The 22783-nt window shown below is 41.8% G+C and overlaps 2 protein-coding genes across 4 annotated transcripts in view; one reads left to right on the forward strand and one right to left on the reverse strand.

Moving 5' to 3' along the window:
- Nucleotides 1–7214, forward strand: part of NFE2L2 (NFE2 like bZIP transcription factor 2) — a 28112-nt gene extending 20898 nt beyond the window's left edge. For both annotated transcript variants that reach the window (XM_063400445.1, XM_063400446.1), the window contains exon 5: nucleotides 140–7214. In XM_063400445.1, coding sequence (XP_063256515.1) covers nucleotides 140–1348 — 1209 coding nt within the window. In that variant the 3' untranslated portion in view covers nucleotides 1349–7214. The remainder of the gene's footprint in view (nucleotides 1–139) is intronic.
- Nucleotides 7215–10128: 2914 nt separating this feature from the next.
- Nucleotides 10129–22087, reverse strand: HNRNPA3 (heterogeneous nuclear ribonucleoprotein A3). 2 transcript variants are annotated; one of them, XM_063400448.1, is made up of 13 exons: nucleotides 21933–22087; nucleotides 18070–18183; nucleotides 17569–17592; nucleotides 13762–13884; nucleotides 13528–13674; nucleotides 13236–13446; nucleotides 12909–12998; nucleotides 12741–12833; nucleotides 12515–12595; nucleotides 11701–11847; nucleotides 10751–10876; nucleotides 10592–10663; nucleotides 10129–10505 (listed from the first exon to the last, which is right to left on the reverse strand). In XM_063400448.1, the coding sequence occupies exons 2-12, from the start codon at nucleotides 18133–18135 to the stop codon at nucleotides 10611–10613; spliced, it is 1161 nt and encodes a 386-aa protein (XP_063256518.1). In that variant the 5' UTR covers nucleotides 18136–18183; nucleotides 21933–22087; the 3' UTR covers nucleotides 10129–10505; nucleotides 10592–10610. The 2 variants fall into 2 exon arrangements, with proteins under 2 accessions (XP_063256518.1, XP_063256517.1); XM_063400447.1 differs by having other exon boundaries at nucleotides 12741–12848.
- Between the last annotated feature and the right edge of the window lie 696 nt (nucleotides 22088–22783).

Raw genomic sequence — 22783 nt, forward strand, 5'->3', positions numbered from 1 at the left:
GCTATAGTCATCTAGACAACAGTGTTATAAACCCCCTTTATGTCCATGTTGACTGCTATTTAATGTTTTTGGGTTGTAGAAAAGGGTTTTATCAATTGGAGATGTGTTGCTCGACTTCTCCCTTGCCTTCCCCATCTAGTGCCTGAACATCGAAAGCGACAGCCTGGCTGAGGTGAGCACAGTGACGAGCCCTGACACCAAGCCAGCAGAGATGCACAACAGCTACAGCTACTGCAGCTCACTACCCGTGCTGAAAAGAGACGTTACCTGCAGTCCAGATCTCCTGGATGGTATGGAGGGCCCCTTCCCGGGCATTTTGCCACCAGAAGACAGCAGCCAGCTGAGTGTGAACTCTTTAAATGACACATCCCCTTCAAGCCCGGATTTCTGTGAGGATTTCTACACCACGTTTATTGATACAAAGGTGAACGGTGATGCAACAGCAACGAACACTATCAGTCAATCCCTGGCAGAGATTCTAAGTGAACCTATTGATCTTTCTGACTTTGCACTGTGTAAAGCTTTTAATGGCAACCACTCAGGGACCAGAGCAGAATGCAACGATTCTGACTCTGGGATTTCACTGAATGCAAGTTCCAGCGTAGCATCGCCGGAACACTCTGTGGAATCATCTGCCTGTGCAGATAAGACTTTGGGCTGCAGCGATTCCGAAATGGAAGACACGGATGGTGCTGCTGGAAGGATGCTGCAGGGCAGTGCTGGCGTGTACTCTTTGCACCTCCAGGATCGAGTGTTTTCTTCCTTAGGGCCAAGCACTCAAACACAAAGTTTGTCGTGTACAAGCACACCAAAGGAAGAACCCCCTCCTGCTCCCAGCCACCCCAAAGCTCCCTTCACGAAAGACAAACCTCCAGGCCGCCTCGAAGCTCATCTCACACGAGATGAGCAGAGAGCCAGAGCTCTGCAGATCCCTTTTCCTGTTGAGAAAATCATCAACCTCCCTGTTGCGGACTTCAGTGAGATGATGTCTAAGGAGCACTTCAATGAAGCCCAGCTCACGCTCATTCGAGATATACGCAGGAGAGGCAAGAACAAAGTGGCTGCTCAAAACTGCCGTAAAAGAAAACTGGAAAATATAGTAGAACTGGAGCATGATTTGAGTAACCTAAAAGATGAGAAAGAGAAGCTGCTTAAGGAGAAGGGAGAGCATGACAGGAGCCTTCATCAAATGAAAAAGCAATTCACCACTTTGTACCTCGAGGTCTTCAGCATGCTGCGTGATGAAGATGGAAAGCCTTACTCTCCCAGTGAATACTCACTGCAGCAAACCAGAGATGGCAATGTCTTTCTTGTTCCTAAGAGCAGGAAATCGGGGACTAAACTTTGAAGGGCAGTACAGCTGGCTCCTGTTCTCTGAGTTACTATTTTTGTATCATATCATGATAGTTTTTACTGTGAGGTGGAATGCAGGATTAGGTAATGTTTGTCAAGTAAGTCTATGCAATGATAATTTTCAAGTTGTTAACTAGTTTATGGAAGATGCAAGTTGAAAATTAATCACGTAATGCAGATGGGCATATACAGAATTTTTAATCTGACTTTATAACAGACATTTCCTTCTTACAGCACCACTTTGACTAGTTTCCATATATATGTAAATATTTAAATATGCCATATTTATATACTGTTCCTATCTATTGTTATATTCATAGATTTATTTCAGAGATATATAAAAATGATTTTAGCCTTCTAAATATAATTTCTTGCAAGACAACCAGGATGGCTTCTGATATTTTTTATAAATATGCAATAGCGTTCCCCATTTTTCTTACACATTTATACTTGCTTTATATTTAATATATTTAGTATAAAAGTTGACACTCAGTGTTTGATTATGCTTTATCAGCTCAATAAACTTTTTTAACTCTTCTTCATACACATTTATTTCCCTAAAGAAGAGAAATCCCTGCTAGTTTTCCAAGGCTGTCTTCTTGTAGCAGAATAATCAATCACACAGCAGTGTCAGCATTTCTAGTGCTCCATTCAGCTTCATTTTAATAACCTTTGGAAAGACCATGTAACACAAAGTTTCAAGTCTATGCTAAGCTCCTATTTTTTGTTTTCCTCCTTGAACACTGTGTAAATTCATGAGATCTTTTCTCCAAAGGTATTTAAAATCTGTTAAAGCATTGTCAGCGTTATGTCTTTTTCCAGCTAAAATTTCTGTAGGCATTTGAGCAATTCTCCTAGAAATACACTACTGTGCCTCTGACTTCAATCAAGGAGCATCACGTGTCCCTGCTGTTACTCTGGTGCTTATGGAAAACTGCTTACCAGCAGCCAGCCACCTGCTGTTTGGAATCTCTGCTCAGTGAATTGAAAAGCTTTGTGGAGTTTAAATTATGATTTATAAAAGAATAAAAAATGGGCAAATAAATAGCATTGTTTTGTTTACTACTCAAGGAACTCATTGCACTTGATCATTTTGGATTTTTTTCAGTACAGAAAATGCATAATTTGTAAGACACATTGATCTGAACATTAAAAACTATCTTCATTCCTGTGGAAGTTCTAAAAGGCATGCTTGATTTGAAGTGATTTTTTCTTTCCATTGATGGTCCATATAATTTATCTATTGCAATATTATGCATAATGTCATTTAAGTGTATATAAAAGTTGTTTTGCAACACCTTATGGTACATATTTCTAAAATAAGGAAATGGAGATGCTGAGAAAGGGTAGAATAGGACCCACAAAGATGGTTTAATAATACAGTAGGAGAAGAGCTTTAAAGAGGAATATCAGATCAGGAATCCAGCCTTCCATTATCTCATTATTCACAAAGTTAGAGTAGTGTTGAGTAAAATTATACAGGTTGCTGCTGAATTCAGTCTTGATATTTTTATTCCCAAACTTTCTTACTGTGCTGGAGTTGCAAGTCCATCAGAAAGCACCTCAGCTGGCTATAAAAGCTAAAATAACAATTTTATATCAACCTAATTCCACATCACTTTTTGTGAACCTTTTGAGTGTCCTCAACCCCTGTGCATTTAGGAAGCAGGGAAAGTGTTGTCACAGGATGCTGTGCAAGGGCTCCCATTTCCAGCTGTTCTGTGCTGCTTGCTGCTTTCATCCAACACTCCAGTGCAAGCCTTTTCACCTGAACATTAGTTTGGAGCCTGTAATAGTGTGAGGACCAGTTTTGGTTTTCCCCAGCTGCACTCAGTTGCAGATTATCTTTTACTGTTTGGTTGGCCACAGTAGCATCAGTCAGTGTAACTCCACAATCAGCTGTTGGTTTTATTACCCACAACCTTTGTCACCTTTTTGTCACCTTGTCTCCGTCTTGCTGTGAACTCATTTATGGGTTCTGGATGGCAGAGGCATCCCTGGCACACTCTCCCTGCCCCGCTGCAACATGGCCTTGGCAGGGCTGGGGGAGGAAAAGCAGAGCACCACCAGCTTCACTACAAAGGTATGCTTGTTCCAGGGCAGCAGAACACCAGGAATCATCATCTTACTGACTACATGCTCTTTAAAAGGCTCTTTAAACTGCCAAGTGCCAGGACCAGAAGGAAGTCTTTAGTACTTAAACCTGGGACTAGCAGCTGTTCCAGCCCTACCTACCTCAAAAGATTTCATGTGGTTTCTCACTTACTGCTGCAAACTTTCAAGCAAGGTTGTGCCCTGCAAAAGGTTTGACGCTGCAAATACAATGAAGTCATGAAAATATTTCAGCATCTCATGAGTGCTAGAAACCATGTCTGTTAGAGCTGTGCTTTTGCAGAAGACAATGGGAAATGCAGATTTAGGTGATCCAGCTTACCTTAGTGATCCTGACCTTCCCTGTTAGCTGTGTGCCAGGCCATCGCTGTCCCATCCTTGACACACTGAATGCAGAAACACTCCTCTGCTGGGAGCAAATGGTCAGCAACAATGGTTGAAAACCTGGAAGCTCGATTTAATGGACTTCACCATCTCGAGATACTTCAGCTGGTGCCTGGCTCTCCTAAATCAAAGCTACTGCAGCAGCAGGGGCTGTATTGCCTTCTGATGCTGTTAAAATGTGCCTCCCAGCTTTGCCACCAGCTTCTGCTCAGGATGGAAAACCCCAACAATTGCCAAGCCTGGGCAGGCACTGAGGGAATGCAAGCTGCTGCCACTTAAAGCAAGAGGAGTAACCCCTATTTGAAGATGGCAGTTTCAGAGCACAGGCATCAAGGAGAAGGCAGACCCAGCCATGGCCCTGGACAGCCTTTCCACATGGATACACAGGAACTCTAACACAGGCAGGGGCTGATGGCAAAGCAGAGCACCTAAAAAACTCCTGGGTTGCCCTTGCCATTAACTGTACTATCAAATGTCTGTCAAAGAAAATTCTCTCTACAGCTGCGATATAAATACTTTTAATTATAAATTGGCTATAAAACAGACATCTCAGTAAACTCCTGCCCTGCACTTCCATTTGTTCTTTAATTTGTTCACTAATGTGAAAGCCAAAGGCAAACAGCGTCCTTACAGCCTTTGCAGGGACTGCTGCATTTGTACCATTCATTTGTCTAAAACATAACACAAAGATGTGTCTACCATTACCTAAACAGAAGTGCAACAAAAACCTGCAGTTAACACAGCAGCTTTCTTTGAATTTCATCAGGTGAAGAATCAGTCTAAAGTAACTTGGTATGTGACAACCTGCATTCAGTTTAAAGCGGTGTTCTCCACATCAACACAGTGCATGCTGCTCTCGCATCAAACCCCCCAACACCATTAAGGAAAAACCCCACATTAATCATATAATAACATCATACTCGTATAAAAACATCAGACTGCAAACTGTAAGCTTCATTTTATTATTACTGAGGTACAGAGTATGTTCCCACACCTGAGTAACTAGTGACACTGCCAAGCCAAAAGCATCACAATGCTGACCTCACACTAACAAGCTGCCACATGGGTTTAAAACTATTCATAAAGCAGAAAAGCTGGCCTGAACCAGGGGTTTTTGGCTTGCAGTCCCAAGTTGGAAAGATGATCCTGTAAGAAAAGGTGTTGCAGTAATTCTAGACCACTGTATTCTTCACAGCACTAAAAAAAGGTGATGCCAACGCATTTTAGATTGTAAGTCATTTGACAATACACACTTTATTCTGATACAAAATTGAAATATTTTAACAAATTTCAATCCATTATGGACTATATTGAAATTTTAAATTTCTGTGCTATTTTAACTTGTTTAACCCCAAGTTTCAAGATGTCAGCACACTAGCACCATTGCTCTTGAAGTCTTTGCCAGTTACACAATTTTATTCTGTTTCCAATCTTGCGATATTATCTTCTACATGAAGGCCATTTTTTCTTCTATGGAGATACTTGGATTACTTTAGTTCAGGAAAAAGCTAATAGAGAGATGTCAACCTGTAGCACCCACAGCAGAAAAAGAATCATCCATCAGAGATATGTGAATTTCAGTGATACTCAAGATCTTACATGCTCCACACAATTTAAGATACACACACTTGTCAGAGACCACACACTGATTTCTGAATATTCCACCTTAGTGTAGACACTACATGAAAACACGGTAATGTCTTAAACACAGGAACCAAAGACAGCACGTCAGTATACCACACAGTGACTGCTTGAAAAGATTAGAAACCTTAAGTATTGAAAGGATATCAAAGTTAAGAAGTGTTTATTGCAGTTTTCTGTAACAGCACAGTTACCTCCGTCAGTCTGGGCGGCTTTGGGGGAACCCTCCCTTCTCTACCTGGAAGTATCATTTTTGTTATCAAATAAATTTCTATACAACTGCTTTGCATCTTTACATCCCCAACTCCGTTTAAAGCTGCTATTTTCAACAGAAGCCAATGAACAAAAACATGCCCATGAAACAATGCTCTTAACTCCTTAAAGTGCCTCTTGGACAGAGATACAATTAACCAAGTATTCCCTTAAGAATGTGTTTATTTTGGTCAAAATAATTATTTCTGAACAGATTTGGCTATAAATAACTGAATTTAAGCAAATTAATCTTAACAAGAATGTTATAAATCAAACTGTGAAAATAATTCTAACGGTGATTATCTGTTTCTGTAAGTGCAAAAAGACCCAGCCAGAGTACAGAACAAGTCTGCAGCAATGCAGAATCCTCTCATGTTAAGGAAAGGTAGAGCTTCACTCTATACACAGGCCTAGTACCAAGGCAAACTACAAAGTTTTTGTTAAAAATTAATTTTGTTAAAACATCTTCAAAATTTTACTGTTTAAAAAATCCAAAGATCACTGCAAGGGCAAGAGCATTTGCCTGCACCTGAGGGGCAATGCTGTTCCCCATTACCTGTTGCTGCACAGATGCCTGTGGGAGCTCTGCCAAGCAGAGCAAAAGCACAGCTTTCCCACTTTTAGGTCTAAGAAAGCAGACTTGTCACCTCAGCAACAAGCTGCCACACTTGGCTAAGCACAAACTTGTCCTATGTTTTTTGAAAAATATATGCAGTTATCATGACACTTTTAATTAAATAGCTTCTGATTTTATGAAAGTCTCTGTATGATACTTCCAAATTACATTTAACTGTGTATTACAAAGTCAGGAATTACTTCCTGGGAGCCTACAGGCAGCAGGTAAAAAGTTTAAGTACTTGAAACAGTTTGTGAACATGCCCCTGCCTCTGATTGGGCAGGTTCCATCTGACTACTTTCAGAGCAATTGAAGTATAACACTAAAATGGAAATTGACTTCCTGAGAATGCAGAGGCTCAGAAATGTATTTGGAAGTTTAAACAGATCCCAAAGTACTGAATAAAAGGACCTGTAACAATCAAAGATGCAGAAAGGAAATAATACCTGTTCCAGTCTGTGTAAAATCAAGATTCCGTGAGAAATTTTTATTGCCATTTAATTTGCCTGTACAAATGCCATTGTGATTTCAGCTGGGTATCACATGACAGTATTAGCCTCAACTACCCTGCCTGAAAGCACCCAGAATCTGAAAGGGAGCTCTTTGGTTTGTACACATAAATACAACATCAGCTGGTAAGCCAAGATCCACTGCCTAGGAGGGAAATCCCAGCTTGCACAAATCCCAAGCTCCCTCCCAGAAGGGGTGCAGCAGCAGCAGGCCTTCACACACTGCTGAGACTGAAGAACCACTTCAGTGCCACTGCTGCTCTGGGCTGCTCTGGGCTACCTCTTTCCATGACAAGGCACAAAACAATCCCCCCCACCCCCGCACACTCCCCCGTAAGCAAAACACATCATTTCAAAACATCAACTTGTCCTGTTGATCTCAGACACGAAGCAATTTTGTATCTGCCAGGAACAGAAGATTCTTGAATAGGAATTGTGCCAGCAAGCAGCCCTCATCCAGAACAGGAAACACTGGATGAGATGTGCTGGAACATTTGCTGCTTACTACTTATGATTTTCCCTTGATATTAAAAGACTGTCAAAGGAAAGCCTAGAAGGAAATAAGGGTCAAACACATTTTACTATACACTACAAATCTTACCCAGTCAGAAACCTTCATTTGAAGAGGATGTGCAAGACATTCCCCATTTTGTCAAGCAGCAGCTTCTCATTCAACCTGAAAATTAAAAGAATTACTCTTACCTTGTTTAAAAACCTCCCACCACTCTTTTTAATTCATGAAAAATTTTAAAGGCAAACCTTACCTATGCTCATTGCCCTTCCTTTCAGGTCTAAATGCTAGACCTATTGATTTTGAGTCAACTCAAGTAGCTATCACTCAAGGAGGTTCCAAAAGGTGAAGAACTCTTGCTAGACTTTCTTCGATATTTCAGCTGTGATAAGCAGATTTAACTAGCCTTGGGAAAGCTGCTCACTATCAGCACAGTATCTTATTCCTTCACTTTTCTGGAAGTTGAGGCTGTTGCTCCTGCTGCCTTGTCATTCTTTAATTAGGCTGACTTCTCCATACTCAATAGGCTGCTGAAGTCCTGTCTTACGAGTCTCCTTAGCAATGTATGGATCAAGGAAGTACATCCTAGGTTCTGTAAAGCTGGCGGTCACTGTCCTCATGGCTTACACTTTTCCACGTCACAATCAACAGCTAAGCTACCCCACCCACCTACAAAGCGGTCACTTACATCCATCTCTTAAAAGGTTGCATACAGATCTTGTTCATAAAGTTTATTATGACACTATTTTTCAAAGTTAACAATGTAGTCACAGTACAGCTACAAGAGGCCCTGTTAAAAAGAACACTGTCAATACATTCTAAAAAAATTTAGAAATACCAGATCAATTGTCAGAAGGGACATCAACCCCATCCTCCAGTTGTCCCTGCAATCAGATGCAGGCCCCAGGTGCAAGTCTACACATCTTCTACCGTAGTATTGTACAAAGCAAGTCAGTAGTTAGGTGTCTCACTCCCTAGTGAGTTGTGGTTTAGTTTCCCATGTTTTCAAACTCCAAATGGGTTGTTTAAAAAATGCCTTTATTGAAGTACAGCCTCCCCCCCACCCCAAGCCCAAATGCACACGTACAACAACAGAAGCGTTCACTAAACCACCAATTCTTGCTTTAACTTTTGAGATCTTTCAGAACTCCACAGACAATAAGCAGACTTTGAAATCCATTTTGGAGGCTACCATCTTGACACTGGTTCCTTGTTTTAGCGTACTGCAGTCTAAATACACTCCAATAACAGCGTTTAAATAACATGTTTAATTTTTTCAAACAACACACTTATTTTTCTACCACTTCTTAAAAATTATAATCCATTATTAATATGACTGATTATGCCTTAAGCCATTTCATACATCTTTGCAGATTCATTCCTACACTGGAATTGCATTTACCTTATACTGCATTGACCCAGAAGTGAAACAGGTGTGAGTAATTCCAATACATACTGCCAAGTGTCTGAGTATTTCTTTTATTGACTGGGTCCCTACTCTTCTGAGTCTGAATTGACAGCAAGCACTGGCCTGGCAATAGTCAAGAGAATTCACATCAGATGAGGACAGGACAGACTGCAGTGCCTTAATTGGGAGGTCAGAAGTGAGAATGAAGTACAATTTCTAGCCGCATGTACTGGTCAGATTTTCTACTCCACTGCACCGAATCCGGCTGTAGCACACTATCGTTCTATCTGTGGGAACTCAGGACTGTACCCTCTACGTTGTGGGAGTGCTTCTAGTTAGTCAAATACAACTAGATTGTGTTTGATCTTTGAGCTCTCAGCTGAGCACAGATGTCTGCCAGGGAAACAGCTCAAGAACTCTACTATTTAAGAGCCCATGGAAAATGGGCTTTTGGAACACATTACCTGGGACTGTCAGTGATTACACCTGTGCTACCCTTGGCTCCCAGTCAGAAGCATGTGTCCAGAAAATTGCCTAGGGTGCATGCAAGAAAGTATACAGCCATTAAATTATTGAGGAACATGCCTAGTACTCTCACCATGACACCTCATTTAATTGAAACAGTGCAGTCTGGTGCAAGGGAGAAGGAAATGGGGACAAGGGGGATGAAAATTCCAAGCCACCCTCCCCAAAGTATAGTTTTATTGAAACAGAATCATTGTATATCCCAAGGAAACAGGCACTTGATTCCCCCCACCTTAACTTCTCAGGAATTACAATAAATATAAAGGTAAAAAGCAAATTTCTTTTTCTCTCCACCCAAGACTTAAACAACTTCAGTTATCCCTTATACATCTCAAATGAGACGGGAGACAGCTTTCATGTGTCTAAAGTTGGTCTTGTTAAAATATTTATCATGCCTTATTTTCTTGAAGCGCTAGTACTAATACAGAACTACAAATTAAAAAAATATGCACAAAGCAAAAAGTAATTTGAAATTTTCATTAAGATAAAGCTTAGTTCTATGATTCACAAACACTAATTTGAGTAACTCAATCCTAGTTATACATCTAAACAAACTATAATGCAACATACAGATGTTTTCCCTCTGTATGCCTATGTAACTCATGTCAATGACAGTTACGTATATACACTGAGACTAGACCCCTTAAGACTGCAAATCAATAGGTGTTTCTATTGTTAACTTTAAATTAATACAAAATAGTAATTGAGAAATGCATTTATCTTCTCTATTAACTAACAAGGAAACACCCTAAACTACATTTCATTTCTGTTATAGAGTTCTCTGTACTAAATGTGGAAAAACTGAACTACACAAATATTGAAAAGTTAAAAATTCATTGATTTGTTTATTCCTGGTACCACTACCACAATTTACAGGGCAATATACCTGATGTAATGGGAAAATAAAAAGAAAAAAGAAAGACAAAGCTACAACAGAGAAAGACCTCAGGAATGTACATCTAATCGACACTACATTGCATGAATCAATAGCTGCACTTTTTGCAAACTGTAGCTATGACAGTCCTGATCAAGAAGGGTTTCCTGTTTAAGCTGCAGTAACTTTTCTGACTATGGATCATCGTTCCTTCTGTGGCAGATTTTACAGTTCCTCTAATTCATTTGGGACGACTGTCTCAAAGTAACCTGCAGCTTTCCTGACAACTCCTCGCTCTCTCTCCTGCTAAGAACTGTAGCCTGTTGAATACAGGATAAGAAAATTATTACTCTCAGTGAACAGTTGTACATTATTAATCATCATTATAAATATGCATTACACCTACCCTTTTTCCGGTAGCATTTTTAGAATCTTCTACCACCATAGCCCCCACTTCCACTTCCAGATCCATAGCCACCTACAAAAAAACAACCAGTGTGTATACTGAAATACATGAACAACAAGAGACTTTAACTCAAAAATATTTTCTGTACAACATACTTACCACCATAGGGACTGCCTGAACTTCTGCCACCAAAGCTGCCACCACCTTTCATGGGACCATAGTTAGACTGCTGCTGTCCACTGTAATTGCCAAAATCATTGTAGTTCCCACTTCCACCATAATTACCTGAAACAAGTAATTTATGAAGACGTGTTTGTTCGGACAAGCTTAGGACATAAAACTCACCAAATTCCAATACACAATGTAAAAATAAATTGTACTAGTTTAGAACAATTTAAAATGAAGTTTATGTATTTTGATGCTACCTCTATTCAAAAGAAGACCCTTGGAATTTTTATGACTTGAAATCAGTATTTTATCAAAGATAAACACATCACATTTTAAGCACATCTGAATAGGCAATTTGATATTAACCCAATAGGCCAAATCAAGACCCCTAAAATCAGAAAACCATGAGTTTCATCATTATTCTTCTACTGCAGAACTCTGCATGTGTGACAACGTAAATTACAATTTATTTGCTCCAAAGAAATGACGGAACTGTAATGGACATGCTGCATACATAGATAAAAATGTACAGTAAGATACACAGGAGTTTTTGCAGCTTAGTTCCCCCAAACTGAGGCACGCAATAAAAAAAAAAAAGCTTGTAAAAATGTGTCGTGTAGTCCTCACAGAGGATATGATCTCCATGTTGTGAACTGGTATCTGATAATAACATACCTGAAATAGTCAAAACCTTTAAAACTCCTGTATTCTGCCTCCACATATAGATTTATAGCCAAAGCTTTTTAAAAAACACATCCTTGGCAAAACAACATTATAGTTTATCAAAGCTGATCCACATGAGAAAGAATTTTCCTTATGCAACAACATGGCCTTCTGTGTTAAAACCTAGACATACGACTCATTTTATCAATTACCACATTTCAGACATTGTGAAATGAAACCTAAGAACCATGGATGTTGAATTAAAGCTGGAATCTTACCACCACCAAAATTTCCTCCTTCATTGTAGCCATCATATCCTCCTCCTCCACCTCCATATCCACCACCTGGGTTTCCATATCCTGGTCCTCCACCACCACCATAACCTCCTCTGCTGCCATAGCCAGGACCACCTCCATAGTTGCCACCTTTGAATAAAAGAGTCAAACTTAAGACACCAAAGCTAAATCCTGGTAAGGAAAGAACCATTTCACAACAAAAAAAAATTAAACCAACACACTTACACAATAAAAATGTTCCACAGAGCTTTCCCTGTATTACATAGATTCATTGTGGTTGCACCATTTATCTGAACTATTTAATTAGGGGAAAAAAAAAATCCCATTCTTACAAAATTAGGATCCTAGTAATTAATTCTGATAATTGCACCTTTTACCAAATTGCTACATTTCTCTTCAGATGCATTTTGAATACTCATCCTAACTGTATCACGAAAAAGATACTAGAATGACAAGAAGTCTTAAGAGTTGACTGAAAACAGTTGTTTACTGCTTTATTCAGTTTTAGTCATCTCAACTAACATCAGGATCTCTTCACTTAGTTCTCAGTAATAAACAGTTCTCTCATGACCCTGTGTTATGAGGTCTTAAAAAGGGTAAATACAGATGAGTATTTTTTCCATCCATCATTTTGTGGGAAGAACAAAAAAAAAGTCAATTCTTCACAGCTCTACAATGCAGACATTTCATTTTCATTATTTCTATTATCATCAAAATAGAGTTTGCTTCCAAGGTGAAGGCAAAACTTACAGCTGGTTCTAACATTGGGGAAAAAGGAAGTGAACAGTACACTTACCATCACCAAATCCATTGTATCCGTCACCACCCCCAAAGCTTCCTCTGCTCCCACCACCGCCACCACCACCCCCATAGCCTCCTAGAACACAAAACAGATGAGAATGTTTTCCTGAACAAGCATGTTAAGTGCTTAAGCCAACTGACACAGGAAATTAAAAAAAAACAAACACAAAACACAAACCAAAATGTAAATCACATTGTATACTAATATTCCAGCCATTTACCTCTCCCACCAAAGTTTCCTCCTCGGCCAAAATTTCCTCCACCGCCTCCAAAGTTTCCACGGCCCATGAAGTTGCCTGAGCCACCCCCACGACCTACAAAATATTTCACTTGAATTACATTAATTGAAAACCTGTTACACAAAATAGCTATGCACAACTACAACTCACCTCTCTGAGAGCTAGCAGTCTGCATCTCTTGCTTTGAGAGTGCTTTTTTCACTTCACAGTTGTGTCCATTTATAGTATGGTATTTCTGAACTACAGAAAACAGTGAAAAAGGAAAGTTAGAAAACCACATCACCCAAGTATACTGTTAAGCTCTCACAGAAAGTTACTGTAAGGCATTTGCACACTTTGGAAAATAACATTAAATCAACCCCACCCCTTACAATAGTAAGGCAACTGATTATGTAATCATCTCATTCCACACACTGCTCTTCTGAAATCTTAATACTTTCATCCTGTAAGTAATTTTTCACAGAAGAGCTTACATACCAACAATTTTATCAACTGTATCATGATCATCAAACGTTACAAAAGCGAAGCCTCTCTTCTTTCCACTCTGCCTGTCTTCCATGACCTCTATGGTTTCAATCTTGCCATATTTTTCAAAGTACTCCCTTAAATTATATTCTTCTGTATCTTCTTTAATTCCACCAACAAATATTTTCTTCACTGTGAGGTGTGCCCCAGGCTTTACAGAATCCTGCAATGCCAAAAATGACATTCAGTGCTTAATACAGTAGGTAAAGATTAGGGTATGTGGTTAACTGGAACACTAACTCACCTCCCTTGAAACTGCTCTCTTTGGTTCAACCACGCGTCCATCAACCTTATGTGGTCGAGCGCTCATGGCAGCATCCACCTCCTCCACACAGGAGTAAGTCACAAAGCCAAAGCCTCTGGAACGTTTTGTTTGTGGGTCTCTCATCACCTGCAAACACACAAGGATGCACTCTGCATTTCTGGGCTATTTGAAGTACCTCACTTTTCTAAAGCAAACTAATATTAGAGACTTTACCACGCAGTCCGTGAGTGTGCCCCATTTCTCAAAGTGCTCTCTCAAGCTATCATCTGTTGTTTCAAAGCTCAGACCTCCAATGAACAGCTTTCTTAACTGCTCTGGCTCCTTTGGCTCATGGCCCTACAAAATCAAAAAATCATACACAAATTTTGAATAAAAATCACTGAATTAAAACTTCACTGAATTATTAGAAATTAACTGTGCACATTATACTACAAATAGGTGAAATACATTTACATAAAAACAATGACTTCTAATGGGTTTAGACAGCAGAATAGTAAACAATGAGATGTGATTTTAATTAAAACACTAACAACTTAAAGAGCATTAAAATGCAGACAGTAAAGGGATTTCAATATATTACATAACTTAGTTGCTCCCACCACCCAGAAGTGCATTCATTCTGTACCTATATTTGAGCTGCTGTAGGGATCGCGCTGTAGGGACTGGGGAGGAAGCACTGACACGTAAAGGGAAGTTCTAACACTTTATGAAGCATAAATACACAGAACTACAAAAAAATTAAGAACGCAGTATACAAGAAAAAAGGTTCCTGCTTGGGCTGTCTACTCTTTGGGGATGTCCATTTTGAAAGGCTACTTTTATGCATTTTTATGAAACATATCAATGCTAAATTCCTTGAAATTGTAAATTCTGTACATTGGTAATTTTATTATTGGAGTACATGCCAGCAATAAAGTGCAAATATATATATAGATTTTGGTGTTATAGGAAATACCTTTTAAATGTGATACAACATGGACCTATGTCTTATAGACAAAAAAAAGCCATGAGTAACAACTCTTTAATGAACAGTAGTGGATACAACCACTGGAGCGAGATTGGTAACGTAGCAAGCATCACAGAACAAGCAAGTTTAATAGCTCCTGGTAACACTGTCTATATATGACCAGTCATGTTTTAAAAGGTGCAAATTTGCAGATCCCACTTCTCCATCACATGACCGAAATGGGCTTAAGAGTACGACTGTGTTTCTGCAGTGTTTCAGTGCTGCACCTGTTTAGTAGACAGGGAATTTCCCCGTGTACTTGATAGGGAGCTCACACAAAATTGTTTCACTGCCATTGTCGGAGAGGTCTTACAAAAGGCAACCAGATTAAAATCTCATTTAGCAAGTGGGTACTTTTGTGCATGTAAAACACTCCACAAGGTTCTGGCTAGCTATGCTGTGTGTGACTTCAGTTCTGCAGCATCAGTGCTCAACAGGCTTCACTATTTCTGCTGCAGTGCATTAAACCAGACTAGATGCAGCATTATCCTGAGGTAAACTACACAAAAACAGCCACAGACTTCCATCTGTAGACATTTTGCTTCAAATCTGAAGTGCTTTAACCTCTGTCACACTGCTAGGGTTGGCCAGGAAGGCTTAAGCCTTTGGGTGAGTTTTTATAATTATACAGAGCTTTAGCAAACCATTGGTTTATAATACTCAGGTTGTACTACAGCGAACAGTAACTAAGACTATAAAAAGCTGCCTGGGAAGTGAATCCCTGCCCCTACATCTGCTGAATTTTGTTAGAAAGAACGCCAGCATTCTTGGTAGCAACCTTCTATTTAAGGCTTTACCTCAGGATCATCATATGAATTATTAACAGTCAGTGGTCCCATGACTACAAAGTAAAGCTTCTAGTGTCTTCCAAGTGGTCCAGACTACAAAGGTATTAAACCCCCCCTCCCTTTTGACTACATTCAAACTTTTAATTTTATGGAATTACACATCTACTGCATATAGAAACTGCTTTAGGTCAAGGGTTGTAATCTGTTGCTAATTGCAATTTTTAAAATCTACTGACAATTTTTAGTTGGGTTACATTAAAGTTGGGAACATTAAGTGTTACAAGCTCCTACATATATTGAAAGAAAATTATTATGTAAAACCATAAAGTCTAGACTCCTCCAAAATCAGAAATCTATGGAAGGAAAAACGGCACAAGACTATTTACAGTTCTCTGCTACTACTCAAGGCTATGAGGGTTTCCAGCTAACAACTTAGAGTGCATTTACATTAAAAGAATAACCACAGAACTTTTCAGGTAAGGAAAAGTGAAGTTTGTTTCTGCTTATTGTTATTATGTGACAAGAACTGCTGTTCTCATACAGCAGGAAGAACACCTGCTGTTACAGCTTCTCTGTTCTATTGGACAGAAATTATCCTTAGGACACATACATGTTATAGGAACTCTGTGCAAAAATAGAAGGAAGTGTTTTCTTAGAGAATTAGGGAATTGTTTTTGAGGTAGTATGTTCTATCTGGGGTTTTCAGAGTGCTATCCTCTCTCACACAAGATGCTGTTTTCTGCTGCAAGTTATTCCCAACAGCAGTCTTTGCTCCACAGAGAATTCTGCAGAGCACATCTCTCCCTCAGTAACTCCCACCCTGCTGTCAGGATCAGGCTGCCTCCTGCTCAGCTGACAAGGCACGAGAGCACGCCATTTTGCAGCACTCCTCTGGCAGAAGCGGGGAGAACAGCTGCAAGACTGCCCAGCCTGCCTTTAGTCGGCAAGACACTGTTTCTCCCCCTAAGCTGTGAAAGCGGCTTCCAGACACATTACAAGGCTCTGCTCGCCTGCGGAGGCGGAGAACTTTCCCTCAGCCCCGACTTTGGCCTCCGCGCTAAAGCCTCCATTTTGTGCTCAGCGGCGGCGGCCGTGCCGCCAATATGGCGCCAGGGGCGGGGCGCGCGGCGGGCGCCGCAGTGGCGCCATGGGCGGGGCCCGGCCCGCGGGGCCCGGGGGGAGGCGGCGCTGCGGGCCCCGCTCACCGCCTGCCGCCGGCAAAACCACAGCGCCGCCTCCCCGGCCCCAGCGAATCCCAACACTCGGCGCACTGTAACTCTACCTCTCGCCTAAGAGGGGAGGGAAGATGGCAGCTAGAACCCCCTGGGGATTCCTGCAAAAATCCTCGTTTTCCAAGAAACCCTGACACCTTTTGAGACAATCCTGCTGCAGATACATTCTACGTCTATCCTGAGCTTGCCATCAACTGAAATTTCCTACGGCTGCAGTTTCAAATAATCAGCCTTTTGGAGTTGCAGTATTTCTCTCTAAAGGCACTTTTTGGTGGAAATCTCCCGCGCATTCTACCCCTGAGCAGCAGCAAGTGTCCACAAAATGCTTATCACCAAATCTATACTCAGCTGTGGCTGAACCTGAGACCACCCTGCCACCAGGCAGCAGAATCCCACTGTCTTCTGAAACGGGAAAGCTTACAGGCAACTGGAGCCTCTGCAACTTTCCCTGAGAAACCTGTTCTCTAGAAACACAACAGTGTTAAGATCGTTGCAGGGCAATCTACTTTTGCGAACTACAAGAGGTTCTTTAGTACGCAGTTGATCGACCCCAGTTACACTCAATCCAAAGTCCAAATGAGTGAGAGTTTCAACATTCCTTCCAGAAGGACTTTACACACCGCACTTCAATACAAATTAACCATACTACCAGACGCATGCAACTCCGACAAGGTTTGTTTGTAATTCAAGTGTATAGGCCCTCCCACATTGCAGAAGGGCATCATTCCAGAAAAAAGGTTGGTTTGAACAAGCTAAAATATTCAGGCAACCTGAAAAAGTAATGTTAGAAAGCAAACAAATCCAAATAAACAGAGAGAAAATGCCTCCGTTATAAGCTATATAAGCACGTTTAATACCCTTTTTGCTGATATTAAAATTATTTTCTGAAGGGTATTAAGAACTTTTCCCCCCTCCCACTTCCACACCCTGCCCCAGAAGTAACTAGCTCCCATCCTCCCAAAAACAGCCCCAACATCTTCTCTATACTACGCACCTTATTCAGTCTACGGTATTTCTGCTAGAAGCAAAAGAAAACAGTTATTTTTACTTAGTACAGCTCGCTTTCATTCGCAGTGACTATCAGGCATCCATTTTTACTTAAAAAAAAAAAGAAGAAGAAAAGAAAATAGGAACCTGTCTTCATTCCCACTAAAACAGGACTTTGAAGGTAGGAAGTAATCAAGTTCCTGCTGATACTCTGAGGATGCATGAATTTCTTAATAATTACACCTTGCTTTAATCAGAAACATATATTTAATTAGTTTTGTTATAACAGAAAGCTAGACAAGCAAAATTTCCCCGTTATGCTTAACACCCCACCCCTTAAAACTGTAGGTAATAAACAGCAATTTAAAGTTACTCCGCTAATACGGGGATGAAGAAGGTAGAAAAAAAAATATTAATATATCAGATAGAAATGGTTAACTTGCAGGTTTTTTTTTATCTTTCCCCCTTAAAACTACTTTATTTTTACTAAAAAACCCCATCCTCTCACCTGTGAGGATCGTCTTCCTTTCCTCTTGTAGTCTTCCACTTCTCTGTCTTCCTTAACAGCAGACATTTTGGAAGGGTACTCTAAAACTCGGCCTTTCTTTTAGATCTAGGAAACCTAGAAAACAGGTTGGATAAGTCAGTACTTACCCCAATTCCTGTGACACAGGGCCTTCTCTGGCTGCAATGCACAGGTGTGGCTTTACAGGAAGAAATGGGCAAAAGTAGAAAAATATCCCAGAAGGATTTAAAAGGGTAGAATAAAAAGCCTCAGCCTACTTAGCTAACAATTAAAATGGTGTGTAAAAGAAACATCTATTATGCCAGTCAAGCCCACTTTAGAAACTAATACTAAAATCTGCAGCAAACCTTCTATTACTATCTGACAAAACTATTGTGAATACAACTGATACACAGCAAGTAAATTCCACCTTCAATACTCAAACCCACTACATCAATTCTGCTTCTCTGGATTTCTAACCCCTGAGACATGTAACATTTTGCAAATACTGCTTATTAGGACTTCCTGATGTGTAACCTCTTGTGGTCAGGTATCCATCCGTAAGTGTGGAACACGAGAGGATGTCTCGTATAGTTCCTGTAAGAGTTCCACTAAGAGGAGTGCAAGAATCCCTTACTGAAGCTACCTTGCAACATCAAGAACTGCTGATCCTCAGCAGTCTGTAGCACTAGGCATGTGCTTTACTTTTGCTTCCATATTATATATTTGATTACTGCCCTGTACTATGTCATGGATGTACCATTACAAATAGGAACTCTCTTACAAGATAAGCTCAGTGAATGAACCCACACCTACACATTTAAACAAAAAAATAATGTTCCCTTTGGCCTTTTTTCTATAAAATTTTCTAGGATCCTTCAGTTAGTCCTAGTATTAATGTATTGGTATCTTTGATCAATATTCATTACTACTTTGGATGCTTCTTGAAGCTTTATTACAATACTCTTAACTACCTAACATATCTCAGTAAATCGGTAACTGTGCTGCATTTAAAAGCATAGATATTTACAAGACTAGGTGTATTTCTGTCAGGGGTTTGTTTGTTTGAGTTGTGGCGGGTTTTTTTAAAAGTTTTCTCCCTGCAAATTTTGTTCCTGCTTATGGAAAGGAGGCAGGTCTCTACTAATGAGCAATGTATGCTGTTATTCAAAGTGGAAATTCGTAAACATAACTTCATGTTAAAATCCGGCTTCAAACTACACTTAATTGTGAAATCATTAGTATGACAATTTAATGCATGAAAAATTTTAAACGTTTTCTTAAGTAACATCAAAGTGTTTGTAGTATCTTTAGTTCCTTTCTTTACAATGTTAAACCTGCCCTTGAAATCTTTTACATCAGTTTGATTTAAGAGGTATTAGGATATGAAGTATTTCAACTGAGCTGCTCAGTTTTTTAAATCATGTAAGGGAGGTGTGAAACAGAACATTAACACTTCAAGGGCTTTCTACAAACTAGCAGTTTGGCAAAATAAAACTTTAGGAATTGTTTGGGAGGAAATGCATAAGCTTATTTCAATACCTTTTCAAAGTAATGGAAAGTATGAATCCCTTTCTGAAGCTGTCACCTGCTGCTTTCCCCAGCGAGACTCCACATGGCCAACATACAGCTCCTGGGCAGGTCTCTGCCCCAAGGGCCTCTGAAGGCCTTGAGGGGTAAAAAGGGAGTTGTCTTCTTGCTAATGCACATTATCAGCTCATATGGAACACAGCCCTGCTTAGTCCTACCTTTATTTGCCTTACAGAAAGTTAAAGCTGACAGCACTAGATTTTTTAATTCTTATCACCAACAAAATACTCTATTCAACTCTGAGTGAAAATATTCAGAATACTTTTGTTATTAAATGCTAGTTTAACTAGCATTGAGCAATTATATACTGCAACTTAACTACAGAACTTGAAGCAGTCTCCAAGGAAATCATTTAACTATAATGATAAAGAAGTCACCGGGACATATCTCATTATTCACAATTCTGCTCTATCTCTTACAGGAGAAAAGAAACTAGCAGAGACAAACCAGACATTACCAAGATGGAAGTTCACCCATCCGATCAGAGAATACTATGGAAATGCATTGGTCTTTTCTGTAAGCAACTTAAGCTGGAACTAGAAGTGCATACAGAAGGGTGTTTTACCAATTCTAAAAGTTAAAGCACCAACAAACTGATTCTCATTTTTAAGTGTGTTGGTAGTGTATTCCCAACACCAACAGGAATGAATGCGTGAGAGAAAACTCAAGATATTAGCTTAATACCTGATGTGATAGGTTTCCAAGCTTTACTGAACCAACGCTTTGAACACATCACCCTTCTCAGTTACTAAATCCTAAAGCAGCTAAATTAATTGCCTACATGAAAAAAATATTCTTATCTGCTTTGGTAAGAGATCTAGTTTCTTCTGGTTTTAATGTAGAAACTAGTGTGAGCTGCTGGTTTCTCTGATCTTAGTTTTTAAAGGTTTCAGTCTTCAATGAAAACAGTAAAGATAAAAAATACTACACACAAAAAAAAAAAGGCAAAAAAGCGCACTATTTTTGCTTGCCATACTCTGAGACACTTGAGCAAAAAACCAAAAAAACCCCTTAGGTTTTGAGGAAATGACTATTTCCCTCCAGGTAGAGTGAGGATGATTCCTCTAGGTTTGTGCAGACTGCTTGGTGCTGCTCACCAGGATCATGGCAGAATGCCACCGAATGTCCTGGGTATTTTGCACGTGCAATTGTGGGAGTGGACAAAATGTAGAAAACTCTTCCCCACCTCCCCGGGCAGCAAAGGCTCCCGACACGCTTAAAGTCCCTCTGGGCAAGGGTGATAAGATACTAGGGAGCTGCTACAACGTGTAGCAGCATTTCTCTCCGAGATGCAGCGTACTGCACTGAACTATTTTAATGCTTCTAAAGTGTGTTTCGAGAAAACAGAGTGTGTAGAAAGAGCGTTAAAGAATATCCCTGCCGCACTACTCCCGAGTAGCTTACACAGGAGGGGGGATGAGCCAGGGAGGGAAGCGGGGAAAGGAACACTGTGAGGGCAGAACAATGACGCACGCACGTGTAGGGCTCGCCTTGCCCTACTGCTGCTCGAATACACGCCCCGGTGTTTTTGTGTCCCCAGGGTTGCTGCGAAGGGCTCCGCTGCCCACAGCCCTGCCCCGGCCCGAGGGCCGGGCCCCTCTCACCCACGCCGGAGCGCTGCGAAATGGCGGCCGCAGCCCGCGGGGCCGCGCGGCGGAAGCGCCGCCTCTCCCGCTCGCTCTCTCTTCCTGCCCGCGCCGCCATTGCGGAATAGCGCGGCGCGTCGCAGGCGAAAGCGGGCCCGGAGCCCGGCAGCAACGCCACAAGGAGGCGGCGGCCGCGGGAACCTGCAAAGGGCTCTGTACCGCGTTGCCGCCAATCGCCCCTTCCCCGCCGCGCTGTCCCGCCCGCAGGCTCGGGCGGAATTCAGGCCGCTCCAGCTCCGCGCGGCGCGGCAGGAGCCGCCTCGCTTCCGCCCCCGCCTTGGCCGATGGCGGCGAGCCCCGCGCGCAGTTACCTCCATTTTGTGCCCGGGCTCGGCCAGCGCAGCGCCAATATGGAGCCGGGCGGGAGAGGAGGGGAGGGCGCGGGGGGGTCACGTGGCGGCAAGGCGGGCTCGGGGCGGCGCGCGCGCTGCGGCCGTTACCGCTTTTCTTCTCTGGGCCCGCCGCCCATCCCCCCTCCGGCCTCCTCCCCCCCTCCCCTCCCGTCCGCGCGCCGCGAGCCCCGCGCCGCGCCTTGCCCGCGGGGACGGCAGAAAGGGTCGGGAGCGAGGGAACGTGGGGAGAGGGAAGGTGCGGAGAAGGGTAAGCAAGCGAGGAAAGAGAAGATATCACCGTGCTGGTGTTCAGCGACAGCGCCTTCCCGCCCTCGTCGGTCCCACGCCGGCCGCCGGCCCCGCGCACGAACCGCCGCCCGCTGTGGGGGTGGCGACGCCGGCGCAGCCGCTACTGGCGCGCGGGGCGGCCCCGCCTCCCCGCACTGGGGCCGCCCCCGCCCCGCCCCGCCCCCGCCGCCCGGCCCGGCCCGAGCGCGGGGCCCTGTGAGGGAGCGCCGCAGGGAAAGGAGGGGCGGGCGGCATCGGGTGCTTAGTACGAGAGAAAAGGAGGAAATGCCCTGCCTATAGGGGACATCTGCAGGAGTATCAGGGTGTGCCCGAGGTGCATAGGACCTTCTAAGAGGAGTTATTTCTCTACGTATTGTTTTACGCTGGAGATGCTGCAAGGAGGCAGCTGCAGACTGGCTCTCCAGCGCTCACCCTCAGAACTGAGCGTAGCTTAGTCAGTTTCCGGATAAATACCAAAACAACTCCTAGCAGTAAGTTTCACAAGCTCCCCATTCAGAAGCACTGCCTGTAGCTTTTAATGGCACTTGGCATAAACTAGCGTAGAGAGTTCAGGAGAAAGGGTATTCTGCGAGAATTCCATATAGAATGAAACATAGTTAAGCACATACACTACAGTTTTTTCCTTACCAGAAAAATGGCATCAGGAAAAGCAGTGTTATAAAATTTAACTATTAAAGTCAAGGTTTCTTCAGTCTTGGTTGTCCTCCCCTTAGTACCAGGACCTATTTCAGTATGATGATCTAACCTGAACAGGAGTTGGCACTTAGCCCTTTAAAAATAGCTTCATCCTATGGATGAAAACAATTGATGTTTTACTGAATCACTGGAAAATTAGTATTA

The sequence above is a fragment of the Prinia subflava genome, chromosome 6, assembly GCF_021018805.1.
Source record: "Prinia subflava isolate CZ2003 ecotype Zambia chromosome 6, Cam_Psub_1.2, whole genome shotgun sequence".
Lineage (NCBI taxonomy): Eukaryota > Metazoa > Chordata > Aves > Passeriformes > Cisticolidae > Prinia > Prinia subflava.

Bases quoted from the DNA above. Each gene is read 5' to 3' on its own strand.
- HNRNPA3 (XM_063400447.1), bottom strand. From the start codon at position 18,135: ATGTCTGCTGTTAAGGAAGACAGAGAAGTGGAAGACTACAAGAGGAAA. The intron at 12,999-13,235 runs GTATGTAAGCTC...TGTTTTCTGTAG, and splicing joins TACAGTTGATAAAATTGTTG to TTCAGAAATACCATACTATA. The intron at 12,596-12,740 runs GTAAATGGCTGG...TTTGTGTTCTAG, and splicing joins AGGAAACTTTGGTGGGAGAG to GAGGCTATGGGGGTGGTGGT.